A 22,167-nucleotide genomic window follows, 5' to 3' on the forward strand; every position below is an offset into this window, starting at 1 on the left:
TAACTTTAATCAATTTAATATTTTTCTTCCTCAAGGCTTTTCTTAAATCATATTTATATATAGTCTTACAAACTAAAACGAAACATATATTTCCAAAAAACACGTTTTAACTTAGAAATTAATAATAATCAATATAATAAATGTAGAACAAAACAGCATCGGCGATTCCTTTCCTTTTTTCTTTACACAGGCAATAAACAATGATAACAATAATAACAAACACTCAACAGATGATGCCACATTCAAACAAGACTTAAAGATGGACTTCGTTCATTTTTTTTCTTAGTTTAGCAAGCAATCTTATTTATTTTGGTACTCGATAAAATTCAATAATCATATGTTACAATATTGAGCCAGTTTTTAAAACTGTAGCGATAGTAATGATAATAATATAATAATAGTAATATTTTTTTCTCCTAAGTAACTTAAACGCAATACGCTATTCTTTATCAGATAATATTATATTATTTAGTACCTAGTGAAACTTAAATGAATTCTGGCCGGAGCCATGCGATAGGATTATCTAATTCTAACTATAGGACCATTTATCCACGTGCTTCGAGTTCTTTCTTCCTTTTCTTCCTTTCTTGTTTGTCGAGAGTGATGATATTTATGACGATACTTGAACAGTGTAAGCAATCAAGCTTACGAGTCGATATTTCCAAGTTAAAAATCCAGTCTATTCTCGTTTTTTTATATTCATCAGAACTGATATGAAATTATCGAAGTATGAACTAGTTGATCCATATTATACGTTAGATTTTATGTATACGTTAACTACGAGGAATCGATGTCACTTTCCAAAGATACTTTTCTATTCCACAGAGACATATAAATCAGAGAAAGAGCATTTTTTTCATTGTATGTTGAACTATTTCTAGCTATTCGTCGATAACGAGAAGTTTCTATGAATACACGGGTGACATCATATAAAGTGCACTTCTTGCATAAAGGTATATTTTGATACGGTTCAACCAGTTCATCGTCAGACGTAAATATGTTTTTGCCGAGAGAAAAAAAAAAAGAGAAAGAATTCTTCCTTCTTCTTGCACTAAGTTCCAAAGTTCTCGTGTTATTATGAGTAAACAGTTGTAACATTGCTTTTATAACAGTCTTCCCTGCGATTCGTGAAAGTATGTGAGTTTAAAATTGTCTACTCGTGTCTACTAAATTTGAGTATACGCCGATGCCGACAGGAATTAATAATCAATGATCAAAGTGACGACCTTCTTTTTACTCCCCTAGATTTCTATCGACAAAATTCTTCTAACGAATTATTTTTCTTCCCCTTTTTCCATAGAGAATTCCATAGTTCCATTCGTTTGTCGATTTTCTCTGTATGTGCTGGTCGCACTGTCAAGTGCAATTATTGTCAGCTACGATCGAGTCCTGAGTAATAGCCAAAACAATTCTTTAATACGGGTTAATTACTTTTTATCTCTTTCATCACTAATAAATATAGCATCAAACTTTTCAGCAGAGACGTACACATGTTTTCTGTGAAACTTCTATTTAATAATTTCTATACCGTGCCTAACATTGCACGTCCTTCCATTATACAATATTGCTAAGTTTTTTCTTTCGTTCGAGTTTCGCCATTGACAGGATTCTTTTAAAAGTTCAAATATTTCGATAGCATATTTGGACTGGAGGTACGTGTATTATAGGCAATACTGAAAATTATGCATGTAGAATGTCACACGTGCACAACTATAGCATACAGCTTTCCCCAACGGTTTCTCAGTTTTCATTGCAGTATTTCATTTATACCGCGAAGATGATCACGGTACTTCCAATCCGTCCAATCCGTCGTTTCGTTTTGAACGCATTTAAAATAACTCGAGATATTTCATCTTTTTTTCTCTGTCGCGTAAACAAAAAGAGTAAACTTTCGCTAATGTGGTACGTGTGTTGAAACGGAAATTCTTCCTGGCGAAAGGGAGCGTATACGCGGTGAGAAGTGATAGTTTTGCCCACTTATCCTTGAATAAATCAGTGCGCTAGTTAAAAACTGAATTTGCATTATACAATTACTACTCTTCGTATTGATCGATTGACAGGTTCAAGCTACGACCGGTTCAGGACTGCAAGGTTGCAGCTCGGGTTCGTTTTGAGGTTCTGTTGTATTTGCGGTGGCGGTACTGGCCGTGTTTGGATCATGATTTGGATCTGGATCTGGTGTTACCGCCGCCCACTGTGTGGTATATGGTGCAGCTCCTGCCTGCCTTCTGGCTTTTCTCTTTGCACGTCGTTGTTCCATCACTAAGCGCAGACGTCTCATCTTTCCCTTAGTTGCTTCATTCTCCTTTGACAGTTCCTCTATAATTATAAATAATTAAGTTACAGATCTACTTTTCCTTATTGTGTTATAGTCGATTTGTTTACCCTTTGAGTGTTTAGTAAAATAATTAGATATAATTGAGAAAGATATTAATTTTTATTATACAATTATTTTTAATATTTTTGAATTAATATTTTTAAATATAGAATTTATGCTTTAATTTCTCTTAGACAGACGAATCAGTAAGTATTTTTTGATATTGAGTTTCTGAGGTTACACTTTTGCTGAGAAACAACAAAGATTATACACAGATGGAATAATGGATTTACAATTTAATAATTTTATTACTTTTCATTTTAATAATGAAATTATTGAACAAAATTGTATTATTGCAAGATGTCAGAACAAAGTTTATAATTTATGCTAGTAAATGTTTAAACCTTATTTGATAACCCAATATTTCATTATTTACATATTTCTCTTTCCTCAGTTTAATAGTAAGATTTCTATAAAATATTTTTGCATGAAACACAAAAATTCATGCGCTTCTGCATATTTCATATGTCTATACTACATATGGATTAAACACTCAAAGGGTTAAGCTGGATTTCTAGAGTACCAGTAGAGTAACCAGGATTTGACGAATCATGACAACCAACAATGGGTGTTGGGGCACCATTTATAGTGGTTGTCGTTCCAGTTGAGGACGGAGAAGTTGAAGACTGCTGGCGATTGCTAGAGTGCCTGTGATGGTGCCTATAATGACCTGCAGTAGCGGCTGGTGTGGCACATAGCAAATCATTAAGAATGTGAATGATGGTACTTATATCTCTTTTAGGACGCCCGTGTCTATCTTGAAGAGCTGGATTTAAGGTCCCACTAAATGTACCAGAGTATACACCCTTTCCATGATGATGCATACTCTCTATTATTGCACCTTGTCTGCGTCTTGCATTTTCCTATGTCCCAAAAATTGTATGTGGTTACTCACTGCATTAATAATTTAATAAAAAATATTAATATTAATGTCACTGTGTGTTTCACATTACTTAGAATTTACACTGTATGCATTTGATTACAAAAAGACCATAGAATCACAAAGATAGAAAGAAAAATTGATATTCTTCTAATCACAAAATAAACAAAGCAAGAAGAAAACACATTTAAGAACCTAAGAGAGCCTCTAAAAAATGCGCTTTATAATATATTTTTTATATTTATTATTATTTAAAAAAACACAAAGACGTTTGGTGGTTTATTTTTTCACATCTCTTAAGATCTTAACAAACACACAGCGCTAACGTATATACGAAATAGTGGTACACAGGGGGAACTGGCATCGGTAACAATGTATACCTCTGCGAGGTCGACCCGCGAGGTGAGTACCTCAGAGGAGAGCTGCTTAAGTTTCTGCGTCAAGTTACGAGAAGCTTCAGCTAGCGCCCTGGTGTCCAAGGTTGCGGCCTTGGAATTCTGCTCAGCCAGCGAAGAGGTAGGACTCTGAGGACTAGCATCCCCATCCACAGCATTACTCCTGGTGGAATCTGTACTGTTAGCGGATTGTTGGCCATGGTGGTGAGCGGTGCAGAGTTTCTTTCTTGGCGGGGTTATGTCGTAGGGCACTGATTCCATGCATCCATGTCCAGTAGAGGTAGATTGTTGTAGGTGGTCCACGGAAGATGAAGAGGAGGAAGGTTGAGAACCATTGGGCGAATTGATGGATTTGTTTCTTGAGTGGTGATGATGATGATGGTGGTGATGATGGTGATGGTGGTGATTGTGATGATGGTGGTGATGATGGTGGTATAGAAGGCAAGATTGACAAGCATTGGAGTTCCCATTAGGTGACACTGAGCCGTGGTTGCTGCTAGTTCGAGCGGCTGGCGTTTGGCTAGCACAGAAGGACGAATGTGATGAACTCGGCGAGTAAGAGGATGAGGATGAGACTGAGGAGGCAGTTGTGGTGCGGCTTGAACAGACTGGACTGGTTGTCGTAGTGGCTGTCGAGAGGCTGGTACTGCAGCTAGCTGCTGCGTGTAACGCCGAAGCCAGACTGCTTATCAAAGAAGATGTCCTCGCAGCCGCGGCTCCATTTTGTAACTTAGCAGAGGCGCTGCTGGTCGAACGTGCAGCCAATACAGTGGACCGCCTACTTTGCAGGGAAGTTGATACGTGGCTAGTGGGTAAATTAGACCCGTTCGAACTATTTCCACCGATAGTTAACCCAGTGGTATTGCTGGTCGCCTGATTGGCCGTTGGCGAGGCCGGAGTCACTGTAGATAGTTGTAGCTGTATCAGCATCATGTGATCCCCTAGTCGCATTGTGAGATTCAGGGGAGCCTTGCCGGACAGAAAATCGTTCACCTGAGAATCGTTCAAGCTCTCCAACGCTTGCATCACGCTCTGCTCCGGTCGTTGTGCCTGAAAATATATAATATGTCTTAATCAAAATCTAGCGCATAATTCAATTTTTACTAATTCATCCCATTCTATTAATCTAAGAACGAAATTGCAATATATGGACAGTTATTTCCATTGTCACAATATTGTCGGATGACCTAATACATACTTCTTACAGAAAGAAAAAAACTGACTAGAAATGTAAGACAGCCGATAAAAATGCGTGACACGATTCGATCAAGTGTTTACCGCTAAACGGCGTTTAAATACTTTTACAGGATAAAAGGCAACAGTCGGAGAGCCGAGATGGAAGCCGTACACGACCAAGAACTCATTGCAGATTAGCCAATTCCACTCTACCAATTTTATGGCTCTGGTATTAGCAGTCAAACATCTGAATCAGTTGCTTTCTACATCCTATAACCATAACCATGTATAACCATCATCAAACAACTTTGATCTTATAGACCAAAAAATCTTTTACATAATATAATTTGGAATATATACGACTATACGCTCTTGCACGAGTCCAACTATTGAAAAATCGTAGCAGAATTAAAAGGGACCGCTGGTAAAGTAGCCTACGAAGTGAAACGCTAATATATCATAACGCTGGTATCGCCTATTCATTCAGACAAAAGATGAGGTTGAATCGATGAGCTCACGACAAGAGATGGAAACGCGAGAAGACCTGCAGAAGAGAGGAAACCTCGCGGAACCGAGGCTCAGACCCTAGACGGCACAGCTAGGCATCCCTCGGTACACCTAACGGACTTCCTTTCACTGACGGTCATCGTATATTCGGTAATTCGATTTACATTCGTTTTACGGGAAATCTGAACTTCGATGAATGGACCCTGCGTCATCTCAACCACGTAATGTTTCTCTCTTTCTCCGAAACTTCCACAAAATTTGCCAGTTCCCATTAGTTCGAAGCTGATCAAATAAAACAGATTAATACTATATCAATAATTTTTTAACCAATTAGATTCAATTAGCGAATCATATAGTAATTTATTATTGATTCAATTTATATATTTAATCATCTCCATTCCTTATTTTTCCCATAATTATTATTAGTGATTTTATAAAATAGATAGCTTTCATGTTTCAACTATAAAAGATTCACGAATTATTATTAAAGGATCGCAGGGATTCCCATGGATTTTCGTTGCAATTACTACAGGTCAGAGAACCCCTGTCAATGCCACGGAGCACTGTGAGTGCCGCAACGACCGTCGACGAAGCCAGTGGCGCCACACTCGAAGCGCAACCTGCTATCAAGCCAGGAACGTACACCATGAATCGTAAATATCCGTGTGTCTGACGTCTCTCCGCCGGAGTCTGGTTCTACCCCACCATGCGTTGTGTTGCTCAGGCATGTCTGCGGTGGTGGTGAGTCGTATCGCAGGATAAGGAAAAAGTATTTACATTTCGAAAAGAGAACTTTGGGTTGCAACAGCCGATGGTAGGGGTATCGTTACACGAGGAACGCTTACGATTTATGATTTACGTACCATGTGTCAACCAGAGATACTGCCAGAAATTCTTAATACGACATAAATGACAAATTACGTTAATACCAGCGTCCCTAGTTGTAACGTCCGCAATTTACGCGTGTAGATAGATCTTAACCGCTTCTGAATGCGTCTTATGTAGAATCTATCAGAAGATGATATATTACTGAGCAATGCTACATTGTAGTCAATTGTTGAATATTGGGTTGTTCTTAAAGTTCATAGTGATTATATAAATGCTACTTCTAATTTGAATACTAAAGAGAACCGAGGAGAAATATCGAGGATCGTTAATAAAACAGGTTTCTGTTTTTACCAAGATAGTGTTGAACGTCATATACCTAAAAAATTTTGAATCGTAGCCGAAACATTTTGTTCTATCCATCAGTCACTGAATATAGTACACCTTCATTATTATTTATCCTAATCTTTACAAAGTTATTAGCGCAACATAAACAAGAAATAAAATATTGTAAAAGCTTGCGAAAGCTATTCAAAGAAATTCTACATAAATGTTTCTTTACTTTCACTAGGAACTTCTTAAACAACCTAATATTTTGAACCTTACAAAGCAACTGGAATATGGTTGCTTTCCCCTAACCTTGAGAATTTGCCTTTCCTTTGGTACATGTTTGAACCATCTGGAGATGGCAACTAAAATAGGAACTCTCACTCGTTACGACTTTCCAAAACACTCATCCAGAATTTCTCTACAATATGGTATAGACTTTAACAAAGGAGATTCATTTTATAACATTCTGCGTTCCAAGTATCACATTGCGGTTAGACTATCAGCGACTGGAAGATAAAAAGTCGCGTCGCAATGCGACCTTATGACTCTTCTTTCTATCTCATTGAAAGAAACGAAGGAAGAACAAATATGACATCATCGCATTCTTACGGTTTTCGTTATTCAAAGCGGTACAATTTGGTTTATGACATGACAGTGTAATCAGCTGTCTTCACCTTCGCTTAAGAATGTCTGCGATTATTAAATTGAGCCAGCTGCAGAAACGATACATTGACCTGGTCCTAGCGCGTTGTCCAATTATCATTTAACGCCCTTTGGATATGTTCTTCTGGAAATAACGCGGAAACATCAGAGAAGCTCTGCTCTGTTCTGCAGAATTTCCACGGTCGATCAATAAAACTTCTCCACTAGCCAAGTAGATATTACCGGAGTCCCCTATCAAACTTTCAACCTGTCTAAAGAAGTCTCATTCCAGTACTACTATGCAGGAGTCTGTAACGAGTATGGCTATACATACGTTCTTACATTTCATGATCGATATCGGCTTTCATTCTCTAGCTCAGGAGTTTACATATGTATACATATATTCTCCCAAGTTACTAATTTTCACTAAAACACGAATATAATCTATTTGGTGAATACAACGTTTTTAATCTCAGAGGTTGAGAACCCTCAATACATAGCACCGGTTTTTTTCAAATAAAGGTCAAGAACCACCGCTACGTGCTCATGAATGAACAGTTAACGTAGTACTACGTTTTTACAGGTGCAACCATACAGAGCTATGTTCCTCCATACTCCTAGAGAGCCAATATATACGAAGAATACCATATATGGTATTCTATAGACAAAGAATACTACATATATAAGAGCAAAACTACAATGGTTACAAAAAGTACTTATAAGCACCCTTATTTTCCAATGAAGCGTTTGCTTATCAAATTCCACATTTTATTATCACAGTATTAAATTTTTGTAATCAAATGAAAATAATATACAAATAACATGAAATTTAATACATTTAAACTTAATGAATTAGCATATAAATACTATAATTAATACAATGGTGTGCAAATACCTTTTGTAGTCATTATATATAAACAAAGAATAAATATTGGATCGGTCGAAAATTTCATAGCGTTTTTGTCATGAATTCCTATCAAATAATAAAACGTTCGAGCAAATACTAGAAAAAAAACATATTAATGTTTTAAAATGTTTTATACGATACATATAATACACACATAAAAGTGTTTTTACGGGTTGAAGTTACAGATGAGAAAATTGAACTCTAGATAGATCTTTCTTTATTTCTGACTACCAATTTTCTAAACAACCTAATGTAAGGTGCGTGTCGATCCGAAGAGCCAGAGGAGAGCCGATGAGGCTGGCCAACTATGTTGTGCGAAACCGGCGTATGTCTCGCCCCGTTTCTTCGTAACCACCCACGAAAGAACGTCGGGCGTGTATAGAGTCGCTGTAGCAGTGATCGTGGTCGCGAAGCATAGCTACACACATATACACACCCTACACACGAGTATACTTTAAAATTGACTGCGGGTGACCGAGACTCGAGCGGGCGGTCCCCTTGACAGCCATGCGAACGAGTCTCGGTCGCGATAAGGACCCGTGTGCCAGCGCTGTTGCCAGTGCCTCGAGCACAGGCCTAGAGAGACTATTTCAATGAGAGAGAAAGACCGTGTATCCTTTGTGTATGCGCGTGCACTCGGTGTATGCACGGGCCAGCTTCGTTTTTATTGATTCAAACCGAATAACCTAGCGGAGATGGTTAGCTTGATTCTTCTGATTTCGTTCTCATGGAACATCGACCAAAAGAAATCTAAAAAGCCTTCTTCTTTTCACGAATGTGGGATGATATTGGAAACAGGACGGTAGGAACTGTAAGATGCATGAACAATTATGTGGAAATCATTTAAAATATAGGATTGAGTAAATGATTTAACGTTATAGAATAATCAAATTACAATAAGATAAAAATAAAGGTTCTGGTTTGGAAGTACTGCTCAGTTATAAAAAGGAATAATTACAGAAACTTTGTGACCAATGGAAATATCTCTAAGGTGTCACGATAATAGAAGGATGATACAAGATGAACGAAGAAAAATATGACGCAATAGTACTGGAAAATAAAGCACTGACGATACAGTGGCCGAGAAACCAAGTGACCCAATGATACACGAACCAAGTTAACGGCGTTTATCCGGATCACAATTCCACACATGTTTTCTGTCTTTCGTGGGAACTCTTCTTCTATGAATTCTTCGTAGAGCGAAAAATAAGCAACATTTAAAAGAAAAGAAATCCCATGAGATTCGACTTCTGTTGAGAAATAATTTCATACAGCTTAGACCCTAAAGCTTACTCTTCCATTCGTAATTGACAATGGTAGTGATTAATAATCCATTTATTTCATAGAAACTATGTTTTATGATCTTTTGAGACCATAATTACTTTCTGCATTATAAAAAGCAGGAATTGAATTTACATTGACATAACAAGTTGGTCTATAGTAATTTAGGTAGTTCTATTAGGTTTTTATCGCTAAAAATATGCAATTGACTTACCAATAGGCCGGTTTCCACGCTCGGCAGCAGCGTAAGCCGACTGCCATCTTGTAAACGATTTTCCTCTAGCGTTCCCTCACGCAATTGTCTGAAACACACAAATTTCCAGTTAAATTTGTCATTGAAACTTTACGCTAATGAAATCAGTTCCAAAATTGTTATACATTAAGGGTAACATATGAATATTACAAAATAGTTTTATACAGAAAATTAAAATTCAATATTTTAGCTCATTAGAAAAGAAAAAACATTTAATAAATCTAACTGTAGTGTTCATAAATTGACATTTATATCTTATAGTATATATTATATTTAGTTATTATAAAGAAGAATGATTAATAAAATATTAATTATTTTTATCTGTGTTTTACTTCAATACAGAGTGGACGTTCTTTGTTTTTATCTAGTCCACCAAATCCTTAATATTATCTTATGGAGACACTTTAATTTAAAAATAACATTGTAATTATTGTGACTTGATCCTGGTAGTTTAACAGTCCCAATTCTTACAAATAAAATGTGTTATAAGATGGAAAATCACGAAAAATGGGCACTCCTCGTTTTTCTCCTTAATCTCCATATGTTGTTTTGCAGTACACTGCCAGATAATTGCGGGCAATTCCAACACTGAGGCGTTACCCTTATCGCAGGCAGTATGATGCAGTCATTTTTACTATTGTGACCTCTCATAACTAACTTTATCTCTGCCCATGGTCAAAGTTATATTTCATCGAAAACTGCCTGTAAGAACATATCGCTAATTACATGTAATTACTGTCATAGAAACATCTATTTATTTTTTATGTAAGATCTACGAATAAGCGAATGTGTAATCAATTATGATAATCAGTAGAAACTTCAATACCACGCAAAATTACATAAATTGTAGGCGTCAATGCTTTAAAAACCTCTGTGACATTAGCATTAATCATCATGCTGAAAGGGACAAGAAAATGATAACACAGCGGCAAGATTCGAGAGATTAGACAATACGATAAGTTGCTCTATCGCCACAACAGACATCGAATGAAACCGCAAATAGCGTACGGGGAATTGATATCGACTGGCAATGTCGCGAACCGCAAAAAACACTGTGCAACTCCTTCCGCAAAATGTTTATACCTATAACACATTATTCCTATATTTCGTATAATTAGAATTGGAATTTTCCATGATTATATATAAATTTTCATAATTATATTCCATAATTAACTACATATATATATATGTATATATATATAAAATCTAGCTTAACCTATAATCTTTACAAAAAATATATATATATTAAACATTATAGGTTAAGCTAGATTATATACTGTAGAATAAACTATAATTAGAATATTGATGACTCATTTCTATTGCAGATAACGTACAAAAGAAAGATATAGAAATTTGCCTCATTCGTTCATTAAAACACACCTTGTAACATGCGCAAGTGTCTAAGTATGTATTAACGCCTAGACCTTCCAACTAGTATTATTGAATTATAGATGACTAATAATCTTATGTTAGGTTACTAAAATTTAGGATATTTCATTTTATATAGATTTATATAGAAACAGATCAATAATAAAATTACATTAAGTTAAAAATTTCAAAATTAAGTAATCTACTCTAACCACAGTTAATTCCTAACCACATTTTCACCTTTTAAATGAACTGAATTGAAGTTGAATTATAGGATTTTTGTTTTCAGTTGTGTTCTCAGATGGAAATGAGGTAGATTTAGGGAATTTTTTAAGACTTAACTGACAACAAAGACCAGGTCAACGTTACGCCATTGTTACGTCCAGAAGCGGCACCGGGATTATACAACGCGGGGTAACGCCCGATTGAAATTTATTAGCTATGCTTCTTCTAATAAGGAGATAGATTGTTCGGAAGACGTATTTTCAAGCAGCGTTCTTTATTATCGTTATAACATGGCGAAACGTATGTATTTACGTTCGAAAGTATTAACTAGTCACTGAAATGATTGCGAAAATACCAACATTCCTTCGTCAGCGTTCGTATAATTGACTTCAATTCTGCAAATGCATATACATTCCACGAACTCGTTCGGTACTACCTCCGCAAAGAATCCACTATTAATTAGAGAGACTTAAGGCAAACCTCAATTTTTTTAAATATACTTTAGAGTTTGGAAGATCCAAATATCAAAGCTTAAGGTGCATCTTCATACTGCAATTAGATTATTCCTTATATGTTACACAAGTTGTATTAAGAATTATACCTGTAGCCTTCTGCACAATAATTTAACTAATAATATTGACGAATCGACAAGTTACAAATTGTAGGTTACGGATTTATGTTAACAATTTCCCAATTTTATATCAAATAAGGTAATCAGGGAGAAACTAAACAACGGGAAACTGTTTCGTTATCAAACTCGTTACTACTGTGCAAAACAAATTTATTGACGTTAATAACCTACAATTTGTAACTTGTAAAATTTCGTTAATAATAATTAAACCGAGGAGTTTTATGCACTTATAGGAAATTTGAAAGTGCAAAATTGCACAAAATGTACATAATATGAAAAAATATATAAAACACCTAAAGTATACTGCTTTCTATAATAAAGCAATTTTTACTAAGATTATACTTTGTTAATTATATTCTCAGATATGAATTTAATAGTAATATTAATATATATAATAGTAATATTAATTCAATTATGCAAGAAGGATCTAGCATGCATTCTTAAATAAATAAAAAAGGATTTCTTATTCATAAATTGATTTAGAGCAGAGACATCTATCGATTGATCGGCATTAAAAGAGGAAGTATGAGGGTGGCGGATATTCGCGACCCTGGCGCCACTTGCGCGGACTCCAACGGGCTTAACGGTTTTTCTGAAGATCCTGGTAGGATCAAGTCTTTGACCTGTATACGTTTCTACGATCATCTCGGATAAGTATGTACCCTCTTTTTCAAAAAATATTACTATTATTGAAGCCCCAAAAACCTAAACTTATTCTTTCACGAAAACCAGATATCAATTCTTTGATTTGAATTCTAACTGATAAAGTACTGGAACGTTCATATTTGAAACAATGAACATATGACTGGGAGGAAGTTTTACAACATAGATATGTCTTCTGAGAAGCTTTATCGGTTTCGGATGAGTCGACAAAAAACAGAATCGAATTGTTTGTTTGAATGGATAAGCATACACAGACGGTTACAATTCGCATGATAAATAAGTCGTTCATAGGATAAAGTGAATAACTTCACTATTTTAAAATTTTTGAGATTTTAATGCCAAAGTATTTGATTGGTGCTTTAGATTGCGGATTTTTATACATTATATTTTTGGGAATATGATCAAAAACCCAGACTCGATAGACAACTGTTGTACCTACCAAATGTTATACAAAGAACTATATTTTAGATATCTTATATATTTTTTCATATTATGTGTACTTTGTGCAAATTTCTTGTAGATGCATAAAAATCTACAGCTTATTTATATTGTGTAATTTATCAATTTTGTCTAATTTGTGTTTAGTGGCGTTAACTGCCTTGACAAATAAGCGGTTCAAATAATAAATGCAGCATCCACAATGATCAGCAATGTAGGTACACAAAATATAATTAGAAAAACCAAATGAGCTATATTTCCAGTATGGACCTCTATGAATGAAAAAGAGAAAAGCGTGCTACGTGAATGGAGCTAAGAATAAACTACGTCTAAATTCGAACATATATAAATACATAAAGTAAAGGAATACTAAGAACATTCTTATCGCTAATGTGATAAATATTGTTTTCTCCTTGGTTACTCTCTAAGGTCATGAAACCTATTTGTAATGATACCGTTGTCCACTATCATTTCTCTTACTAATTACAAAATCGCAATTAATTATACATTTCTTTTATAGTAACGGTAAAAAATTCTTAAATGAATAGTAGTCGATGATAAAAATAATTGGATGGAAAAGTTTACTCCTTGTTTGTGCAACGAGGATGAGTAACAGGTATGAGACTCTCGATGACACATGCTTAATCGTGGCACAAAACGGTTAAGGTAAGGTTGCATTACACCTTGTTTTTTACGTGATCCAAGTCGCAACCAGAAGATATATGTATTATCTTTTAGATAGAAAATCTATTCACAAACTTAAAAATAATATTATTTGTGATAAAGATTATGAATCTTCAACAACCATATAGAACAAAAACACAAGAAAATTTGTAAAATGATGAAAAGCAAATTTGATGAAAAAAGGAGTACACAAGCACTAACCAATTCTGACAGTTTCACAGGGAAAATAACACTAATACGGGCAAATTAAAATCGTCGGTCCATTCTGTATTTAATGCGATACGCATGAACTGAAGATGCAGTAGAATGAAACAGAAAGAGACAAATAGGACGCACACGGCAAACGGGCTAACAATGTGCACGTGTCGCATTTACACCGACGGAAGAAGCGAGAGAGCACACACATTAACTACGTAGCGAAGAACCGGCGTGTGCTACCTGCGCCTGAAACTGGCCTGGCAGGCACAAGGGAACGAATAGCGATGGGTATTCTGTTTCTCATCGATGCAACTCTTGAAAAAGACACGATACTTTCGTTGGAAACGCTCAATTGTTTTACACGCAATTACAATTATATTTAATCTTGCTGTTCTCCTCACACCTTCCTTAGATATATATATATATTAGAAATCTTTATTCATAATAAATGTGGAATATACAAAGCAATACCAAAATCAAATATTTAAGTAGTATCTATACTTTAATAATATTTAGTGAAATATATATATATATATATGTACCTGAAGAGAACAAGATTAAAATCAGGGAATTTCCAAAACTTACATCTTGTAAGCTACTAACTCAATACAGATTTTCAATTATTCAGTAATTTAAATTCGAATTTACAATATATAACTTTTCAAAGTCCTTTGTGATTTCCTAGAGTTAGAGATGCAACTGAAGAAAAAATTTAACGACAATTGCTATATAAAATCGAGATGTGAGAAATGGAAAGAAAAAGGGAAGAGGCAACTCAAGAAGAGGAATAAACAGAAAGAGAGAAAATTCCAGCGATATGTTGCGTACGGGAATAGCCAATCCTGTCGTCTTTTCCATCCGACTGTTTCTCTTTCTTCTTCTACCTCTCACTGCAGAGGGCTGTCACCGTTCCACTTTACGAGAACGCGATTCCCGAGATATTCTACCTACTACACCACCTCCACCTCCTCCTACTTCGAGTCTATGGTATGCCAACCTTCCTCTCCACCATGTTTCTCTTGCGTGCTTGCACGAAGGAGGAGGATCAGTCCGAGCGGCGGCCCCCACGACGCCTACGAGTATTATGCCCACTCTCTCTTTTTCGTTCAGAGCATCAATGCTGTTTTCGTTCTTCCTCTCGCACTTTTCAACCAACAATATCGTGTGCAGTAGTGTGCACACGTTCACCTACCATTTCTTTCTTTTTTCTTTTCTTTTTCCTATGAGGGGTCGTCTACACCTAATTTTCCCTTCAAAATCAAATCGTGAGAAAAATTACCCGAAATCAATCGTCTGTTCCATCGATTTATCGGTAATTTCAAAGCATGTGATCGAAATATTTCTTATAATAAATAGAATATATAATATTCTACCAATTTATAATTAATATAACGTTTAAACCTATTATTTATGACAAACAGGTCACGATTCAAAACGATAGTAACACGTATTATGTGTACATACAATACTGCCTTGGTAACTGGTCAGCTATCAAGGGAGGAGTTTACATGAACAAAAAAAATTCTGCCTCAGCGTGAAATGAACAGAGACACAGTCACTGATACCCGATACCTATCTCAAGATATAGAGATTCTTTCTTGCAACAATTTACTTAAGGACAGTTAAATACCGAACACGCAAAAAAATGAAAGTTGTATGCGTGCAAAAGAAACGAAAGAGATAAATGTATAATGCTGAAGCTTCTCTTTACAAAGGCGCAAGGACTAGTGGGGAGAGTTACGGTCAATTACTAAAGTAAACTTTCGGCTGGTTAACAAAGTAGTATGTACTTTACATATGCTACTACCTCTAGAAGCCAAACTGATCACCTCCATTGCATTCAACCACCTAGTTACCAAAAAACAAAACATCAATCGCATACTCTGTTACTAAAATTACAAAATTCTCCAAAAATCATTTTGACTTCTGGGACTCTTACATGCACGTATACTCTTTCGATATACGAACCTTTCCCGATGTAGTAAACAAATACGTTCCTTTGCGACCTTCAACCTCTTCGAGATGATCTTCTTGAGGTTCTCGACGGTGTCCGTCCGGTCGACCGTAAGGTCGAATTGCCCACCGGTAGTCGGCGTGATGCTGATGGTAATTTCGTCGGGCTCGAGGACGGTGGCAGCGACGCAGCCACACCCCGACTGCGGTGGCGGCGGCGGCGTAGAGGAGGCGGACGACGACAACGATGACGACGAAGACGATGAGGAGTTCGTAGGGAGTGGAGAAGTGGAGCCAGCCCTTATCGAGCCTTGACCGCAATATTCCGTTGACTGGTCGCTCTGCATCGTTGTAGAATACGTGGAAGAGGTGGTGGCTGTGCCTGACGACGCAGACGAAGAAGCGGTGATGTCGTCGGTGTCCCGTTGGGTCTTCGATCTCTCGTCGTTCTCACTGCTGCCCATCGCCGTCACGTCCGACGGCGGACCCGTGCTACCGTCCATTCTGCCACGGTAACTAACGATACTGGTGGAACCGTATCGCCAACTTACGCGCACCTACCTCGTTCCAACCCACGTTCTCGCGTCCCGACAACTATGTAATGTGTATCATGCACCCGCACCTGCACCTGTGTCTCCCGGCGTCCTAGCTGTCCGAGACACACTCGTCCGCGTCGCACAACCGCAGTGTCGCCGAAGGTCCGGCCACAGTGTCTTCGGGAACGCGCACGCCACGAGGAACGACGAGGCGAAATACCAACCAACGTAGGGAGAGACGAGGATGGGAAGGGAGAGACGAACTGAGGTGGAGACCAATCTGAGAAAAAAGAAAAGGAAATTTATGAGATCCTTGAAATATCGTATATAGGACTTGTGATTATATATGTATATATGATTCTATATAGAGATCCCTAGGAATTAAAAAAAGTTTTCTTACTAGGTGGTATTTTAGTACATCGGTACTGGGAATTGTTCTTAGGAATTGTTGGACACATATATGATAAGGTTCTGTACTTTTGGTCCGTTTTTGTGTAACATAGATATGCCCTGTGCTGCCTGATTCTTTGTTCTTATCGCACACACACATATACACATCTGCACTAAAGACTAATTCCGTGTACAAACCCTGTGACCAGCCACTAGCAACTGAATAGCCAAAAGCCCAGACTTTTGCTAGCTTCCCAGACCGGGCCTAGCTTTTCCAACCGATCAACGGTCAACTAACATAGCAGCGCCATTCCGGAGAATGTACGAATGTTCCCAGAGCGGGATATTTGAATGGGGAAAGATGTTTAGTTTGTTGTTCATGCTTAAAGAATTTATTTAACCCATTAACGCATTGACTGCCATGTGAATGTTATGTATTATGCTTTAAAAGTCGCAGTAGATTGAAGTATATTATACTATAACATTGAATTTCTGCAAAATATTATATTGTATTTGCGCACCTTTTTTCTGAAATAATAAGTCATTTATATTGTTGAAAATTTGTTAATCCATAAAATTTATCTCATTTTAATCATTCTAAAAAATATGGTGGGTTACCGATAACCGCCATGACAGTCAAAGTGTAAGGTACTAAGCAATACCTTGTCAAATAAACACATAGGAATAGGAATTTATTTCATCTATTAAATATTATAATGTATACTTTTCACCAGATACTTGATATCTTTTTACATATCATGTGCATTTTGTAAATTTTAGTTACAAAAAGAAATTCAAAGGATTTGTTAAATATGTTGTATCTTTTTATTGCTATTTCTTCCATCACCTAGATTTTACAACTTTATTGAGTTTGAAGAAATTGAAATATCTTATAGCACTTATAGCATGATAAACTACTTTTTTTTAAATTATAGGATTTCTTTTTATACCTCTGATTTATGGGTTGTATAATATGTGTACTTATTATTTTAATATATTCTTATGCTTTACTTTTATATATTACTTGTATATTTAGTATTCCAATACTCATAATGGATATTCAGAATCTGATATTAACGTAATACGATTTTCATCACCGAGTTTATTACACATTCTTATTGTCCAGCAATTCAATATAAGTTCTGGTAATGTTTATTTAATGTGATCTACACATAACAAATCATAATTATTTTTGATCTTTAAAGTATAAAACGATTTAAACTAACTTTATACACATATACATATACATTAGATTGTTTCTAATGCATATGTCACACATTTTAATATTTTATGATGTGGTGTAATCTTGAAAAACTAAGTATCAAAAATATGTTATTCCGATAGCTTAATGTTACACCTGAAAGATTTCTGTTCCCATAGCTTTCTTCTTTCTTCGCGACGTAGTATTGGAAGAACACATGTATCAAGACAGCACACGTTAATCATTCTTTTTAAACAAATCAATAGCATTAAGACCTAAATTGCAGTGTACGCTAATGTTCTTTCACACTATTCTACCAATTTCTTTTTACCTTTTTTGTTGTAAAAGACATTGATATAAAAATATTCAATATATAAAAATGTAGTATATAAAAATATACAGTATACAATAATGAAGTATTCGTGAATCTAGACGATTCTAATACAGAGATACATATAATACATATGTAGATGCGCTGTACACTGCATATTTATATTTAAATTATACGAAATTAGTTGAACAAAAAACGACAACCCCTTGCATTGTGGCAAGTATTATTAGATGCAAGGGTCATGAAAATTCACGACCCGAATTCTTCCGTATCCGGTTCGATAGCCTTGAATTCGTAATTTCCTCTTCCGTCCATTTGCAAATAATACTGAAAATAAACATAAATATAAATTGCATATAACATTAAATATAAATTAGGTAATTTTAAAATAACGAATGATTTTATTCTTAAACCTCGTGATGTTTCCAAAGGGATCGTCGATGCGATACTGTGAACAGTGTAATATTTGCCTGTCTGCAATACATATACATCGAATCTTCGACATCAACGCTAACAGCGCTTGTACATTCGTCTAAAATTGCAAACTGTGGTTTATGATAAAATACTCGAGCCATCTGCAAGAATTCGCAACCAATATAATGCAAGTTCTATATTTTGTCATTTCTGTAATAGATGCTAAAATATCGTACTGCTATGCGCTGCTTTTCGCCACCCGACAAAACGTCCATCCAGTCAGCCACGACGTCCCAGCCTTGCCCCTCGCTATTTGTAAGATTTTCTCTCTCTAATAGATGGCCCAATTGAACCAGATCTAGCAACTTCTTTAAATCTTCGTCCGTCATATGTCCACGTCTTATCATTTCTGTCTTTGTATGAGGATAAATTACTTGATCTCTCAAGGTACCCAGAGTCATGTAAGGACGCTGAGGTATGTAGAATAATTTCCCTCGCGGAGGTTTGGTAACTGTCCCACTCCAAACTGGCCATAACTATGTTATCAATTTTTCCATAATTCGAGATATGAATGAACATATGAAATAAGATTAAGCTGTTATTGAAAAAGTTATAACGACTTACTTCTCCGAGTATCCTAAACAAAGAACTTTTCCCGCATCCATTTGGACCACAAACTAATACATTCATTCCCGATTTCACTTCAAATGATAGTTCTTTGATAAGAATATCCCCGTTAGGAGTTACTAGAGGCACACCATCGAATCTTATGACATTATCTTTGTTCACTATTCTTCCTTCACCCGGACTTCCAATTGGTTCGTCTTTAAAATCGGAAATCATTATTCTTTCGTATTTTCCTGAATTTAGATCGTCTAGGACGACCTTTATTTCAGTCACTCTTGCAGTTAATCCTGCTAGTCGCGTCAGTTCTCTCCCGGCTAAAACTAATCTACCTATGGCTTCTGCCAATTTTATTAACATACGACCGTAAGTATAATAACTCTTAAAACGATGGTTAGGGGTTTCCGTGAGCGCAGAGTTTTCCATGAAGAAAGGTATACTTACTGCATAGAAACCGACCACAGTTCCCATATCTGAAATAAAGATCAAATTGAGAATTAGTAGCAATGAGCAATTAATTACATTGTTATATATATGAAGAATGTCTTACATTTGCCAACGAAATTATCAATTATTCCCATAAGAGTTTTAAACTCTTGACATTTACGAAGATGTGTCATCTGCAAAAGAAATATTGAAGTACACTGTTAACTTGCGTTTAACAAGTAAATATTAAGTATATGTATTCTGTAACTTACAAGTTTATGAAAACTACTAAGAATAGTTAATTTTTCTCTGTTATTTCCTTGATAAAATGCAATTTCCTCAGAATTAGTGATTAACCTGGAATTAATATGACGGTATTCACCCTCGAGACGTTGTTCTTTAACTGTCATCTGCCCGATAGGTTTACGTAAATGAGTTATTACTACACCAGCAAAGATGAGATAGGAAAGCATGATTAATGGTGTCTGTAAAATAGATATATATTCTATTATTAATGTATTGTATCCCTACATCTATAAGACTTTTATCTCACATACTTCTCCACCAAGATTAGTTGTAAGTCTGTAGACGTAGATAGCAATATCCAATAAAGGTTTTGCAATATTACTGTACAGGTTCGTGCAACTTTCACAAAATTTATCAACATCAGTAGTTAAAAGTTGATCTGGATTTGCTATACGACTATCCAAATTGCTCATTTTATAATAAGTAAAGCCTCTACAAAAAAAGATTAAAGAATTTATAATTAATTTTCATCTATTATTCCTCATTCCAACAGCATTGATCATTATCAATGCCATACACTTAATTAAAATATATGTTATGGATAGGACAAGGAATTTGACTTACTTAAGGTACTGATCCAATAAATTTCGTGTGATATTTGTACGTAACCTCAACTTTGTTTCGTATGTACTATATTTCAGTACGTTGTTCACAACAGATATCTAAATAAATATAATCATGGAAGATTATATCAATAATTTCTTCCAATTGGTAAGAAAATAAAGCTGCTTGGCAGCCTGAATGAAAAGATTTCATTAGCAGCCTATGAAAGCAACTTCTAATTTTTTTACATTGGATCTATCCACTTACCACTGGTATTAAACACAAAAATCTTAACAGATTTCTTTTGAATGATGGCTTATCCATTCTAAGAATTGACCTAGAAAAGACAAACAAAAACTTAATAAATTTTCATGCCATACTTTTAAATCAAGATTGAAAAGAAATATCAAAACGTACGCATCTACTGAAGTGATCATGTTTATCATCCAAAAATCACAGACAGATCTTATAGTAAGTGTCCCTGCGATAAGGAGAACAAAAGCCATTTCAAGGGATACCATTGAAGGTATACCAATTTTGAGCAATTGGTATAATTGTCTAAAGAATCTAACATTGACATGAGCTTTTGAACCTTTTGGTTTTTCCTCCTGCAAAAATTACTTCTCCAGTAACTCATGAAAATATTTGAACATTTATTGTTGCTAACTTTCATGTATATATTATATGTATATATTGTATAAAACATTTTAAAATTTCATTAGCACTATAAGGAGACATGACTGTCATAATTATATTGATAAAATTTAAAATGGATCTGAGAATGTATACAGAAGTTACATGATATTTACAATATACTTCGCAAAGATTATATAAAGTCATCATTCCCTACATTAATAAATAAACCGCAATATTTAGTGAGATCATCTTTAGCACTAATTGTATGTTTAAAATTACTAATCATACTGTTATATCAATTTTTCATTGAATGTACGTTTGTTATAAATGTTTTGTGACTTCTATATATATTTACGGATTGGTTTCAAATTTTACTATTATAATCACGATAGTTATGTCTATCATAGCGCTAACGAAATTTTAAAAAATTTCATATAATGTATGTAATATAATCATAAAAATTTTCTGTGGTAAGTATTCGAATACTATCGTGAACTACTGTATGTACAATGATAAAAATCATTTTTTCTCTTACCTCTTTAATAACATACTGAATGTCATTAGTAGACCAGGCATTTCTGCGAGATAAAGTAAATGTTCAATATCACAACAGCAACCAACAATTGCATGTATACGTATGCACAGAGATTTTACCTGTATTTCGCGACCTGTTTCCGGTTTCTCTTTTTTAAGATCCATATTAACGCAGTTAAAGCACAAGCACCAGCTAACGTGCGTCTTGTAGCAAATTTGCTAAATATCGGTGCCATTCTTTTTACTATGAAAGATCAAAAATTCAGCTCCGTCTTCCGTGACGGCTACAAGCTATAACGCTACTACACTTCTACGTCTACTTTAAACACTGAGGTGAACAAGTAGTGGGGCGATGAATTAACTACATCGATAAATTTGCAAACTTTGGTCACTATGGCCTATCACACACATTGTTGATCCCATTCAATGTTGCATTTATTTGCGTCGCAAAATTGGTCAAAAATCAATTTTCGAAATCTTTCTTTATTCAGAA

General features: G+C 35.4%; 2 protein-coding genes and 2 long non-coding RNA genes across 6 annotated transcripts; 2 read left to right on the forward strand and 2 right to left on the reverse strand.

The window, feature by feature from the left end:
* On the reverse strand, positions 1-16,960 carry LOC100646570 (midnolin homolog). Of its 3 annotated transcripts, XM_048413080.1 has the most exons (7): positions 16,670-16,960; positions 16,295-16,549; positions 15,749-16,225; positions 9,535-9,622; positions 3,638-4,702; positions 2,901-3,240; positions 1-2,319 (listed from the first exon to the last, which is right to left on the reverse strand). In XM_048413080.1, exons 3-7 carry the CDS (start codon positions 16,195-16,197, stop codon positions 2,063-2,065), a joined length of 2,199 nt encoding a protein of 732 aa, XP_048269037.1. In that variant the 5' UTR covers positions 16,198-16,225; positions 16,295-16,549; positions 16,670-16,960; the 3' UTR covers positions 1-2,062. The 3 variants fall into 3 exon arrangements, with proteins under 3 accessions (XP_048269037.1, XP_012175068.1, XP_003403065.1); XM_012319678.3 differs by having other exon boundaries at positions 15,749-16,549; positions 16,670-16,958; XM_003403017.4 differs by having other exon boundaries at positions 3,668-4,702; positions 15,749-16,549; positions 16,670-16,954.
* LOC125386504 lies at positions 4,779-5,209 on the forward strand. The gene is made up of 2 exons (XR_007226719.1): positions 4,779-4,882; positions 4,960-5,209. It is a non-coding gene; the product is annotated as an uncharacterized LOC125386504 (long non-coding RNA).
* LOC125386498 lies at positions 8,559-9,893 on the forward strand. The gene is made up of 2 exons (XR_007226712.1): positions 8,559-8,841; positions 9,000-9,893. It is a non-coding gene; the product is annotated as an uncharacterized LOC125386498 (long non-coding RNA).
* Positions 16,961-17,461: 501 nt separating the features above from the next.
* LOC100646327 (ATP-binding cassette sub-family D member 3) lies at positions 17,462-22,074 on the reverse strand. The gene is made up of 12 exons (XM_003403015.4): positions 21,795-22,074; positions 21,676-21,718; positions 20,922-21,112; positions 20,772-20,841; positions 20,526-20,623; positions 20,213-20,393; positions 19,928-20,140; positions 19,780-19,849; positions 19,230-19,702; positions 18,842-19,141; positions 18,605-18,766; positions 17,462-18,518 (listed from the first exon to the last, which is right to left on the reverse strand). Exons 1-12 carry the CDS (start codon positions 21,908-21,910, stop codon positions 18,441-18,443), a joined length of 1,995 nt encoding a protein of 664 aa, XP_003403063.1. The 5' UTR covers positions 21,911-22,074; the 3' UTR covers positions 17,462-18,440.
* Positions 22,075-22,167: the final 93 nt, after the last annotated feature.

Source organism: Bombus terrestris, chromosome 16 (assembly GCF_910591885.1).
Source record: "Bombus terrestris chromosome 16, iyBomTerr1.2, whole genome shotgun sequence".
NCBI lineage: Eukaryota > Metazoa > Arthropoda > Insecta > Hymenoptera > Apidae > Bombus > Bombus terrestris.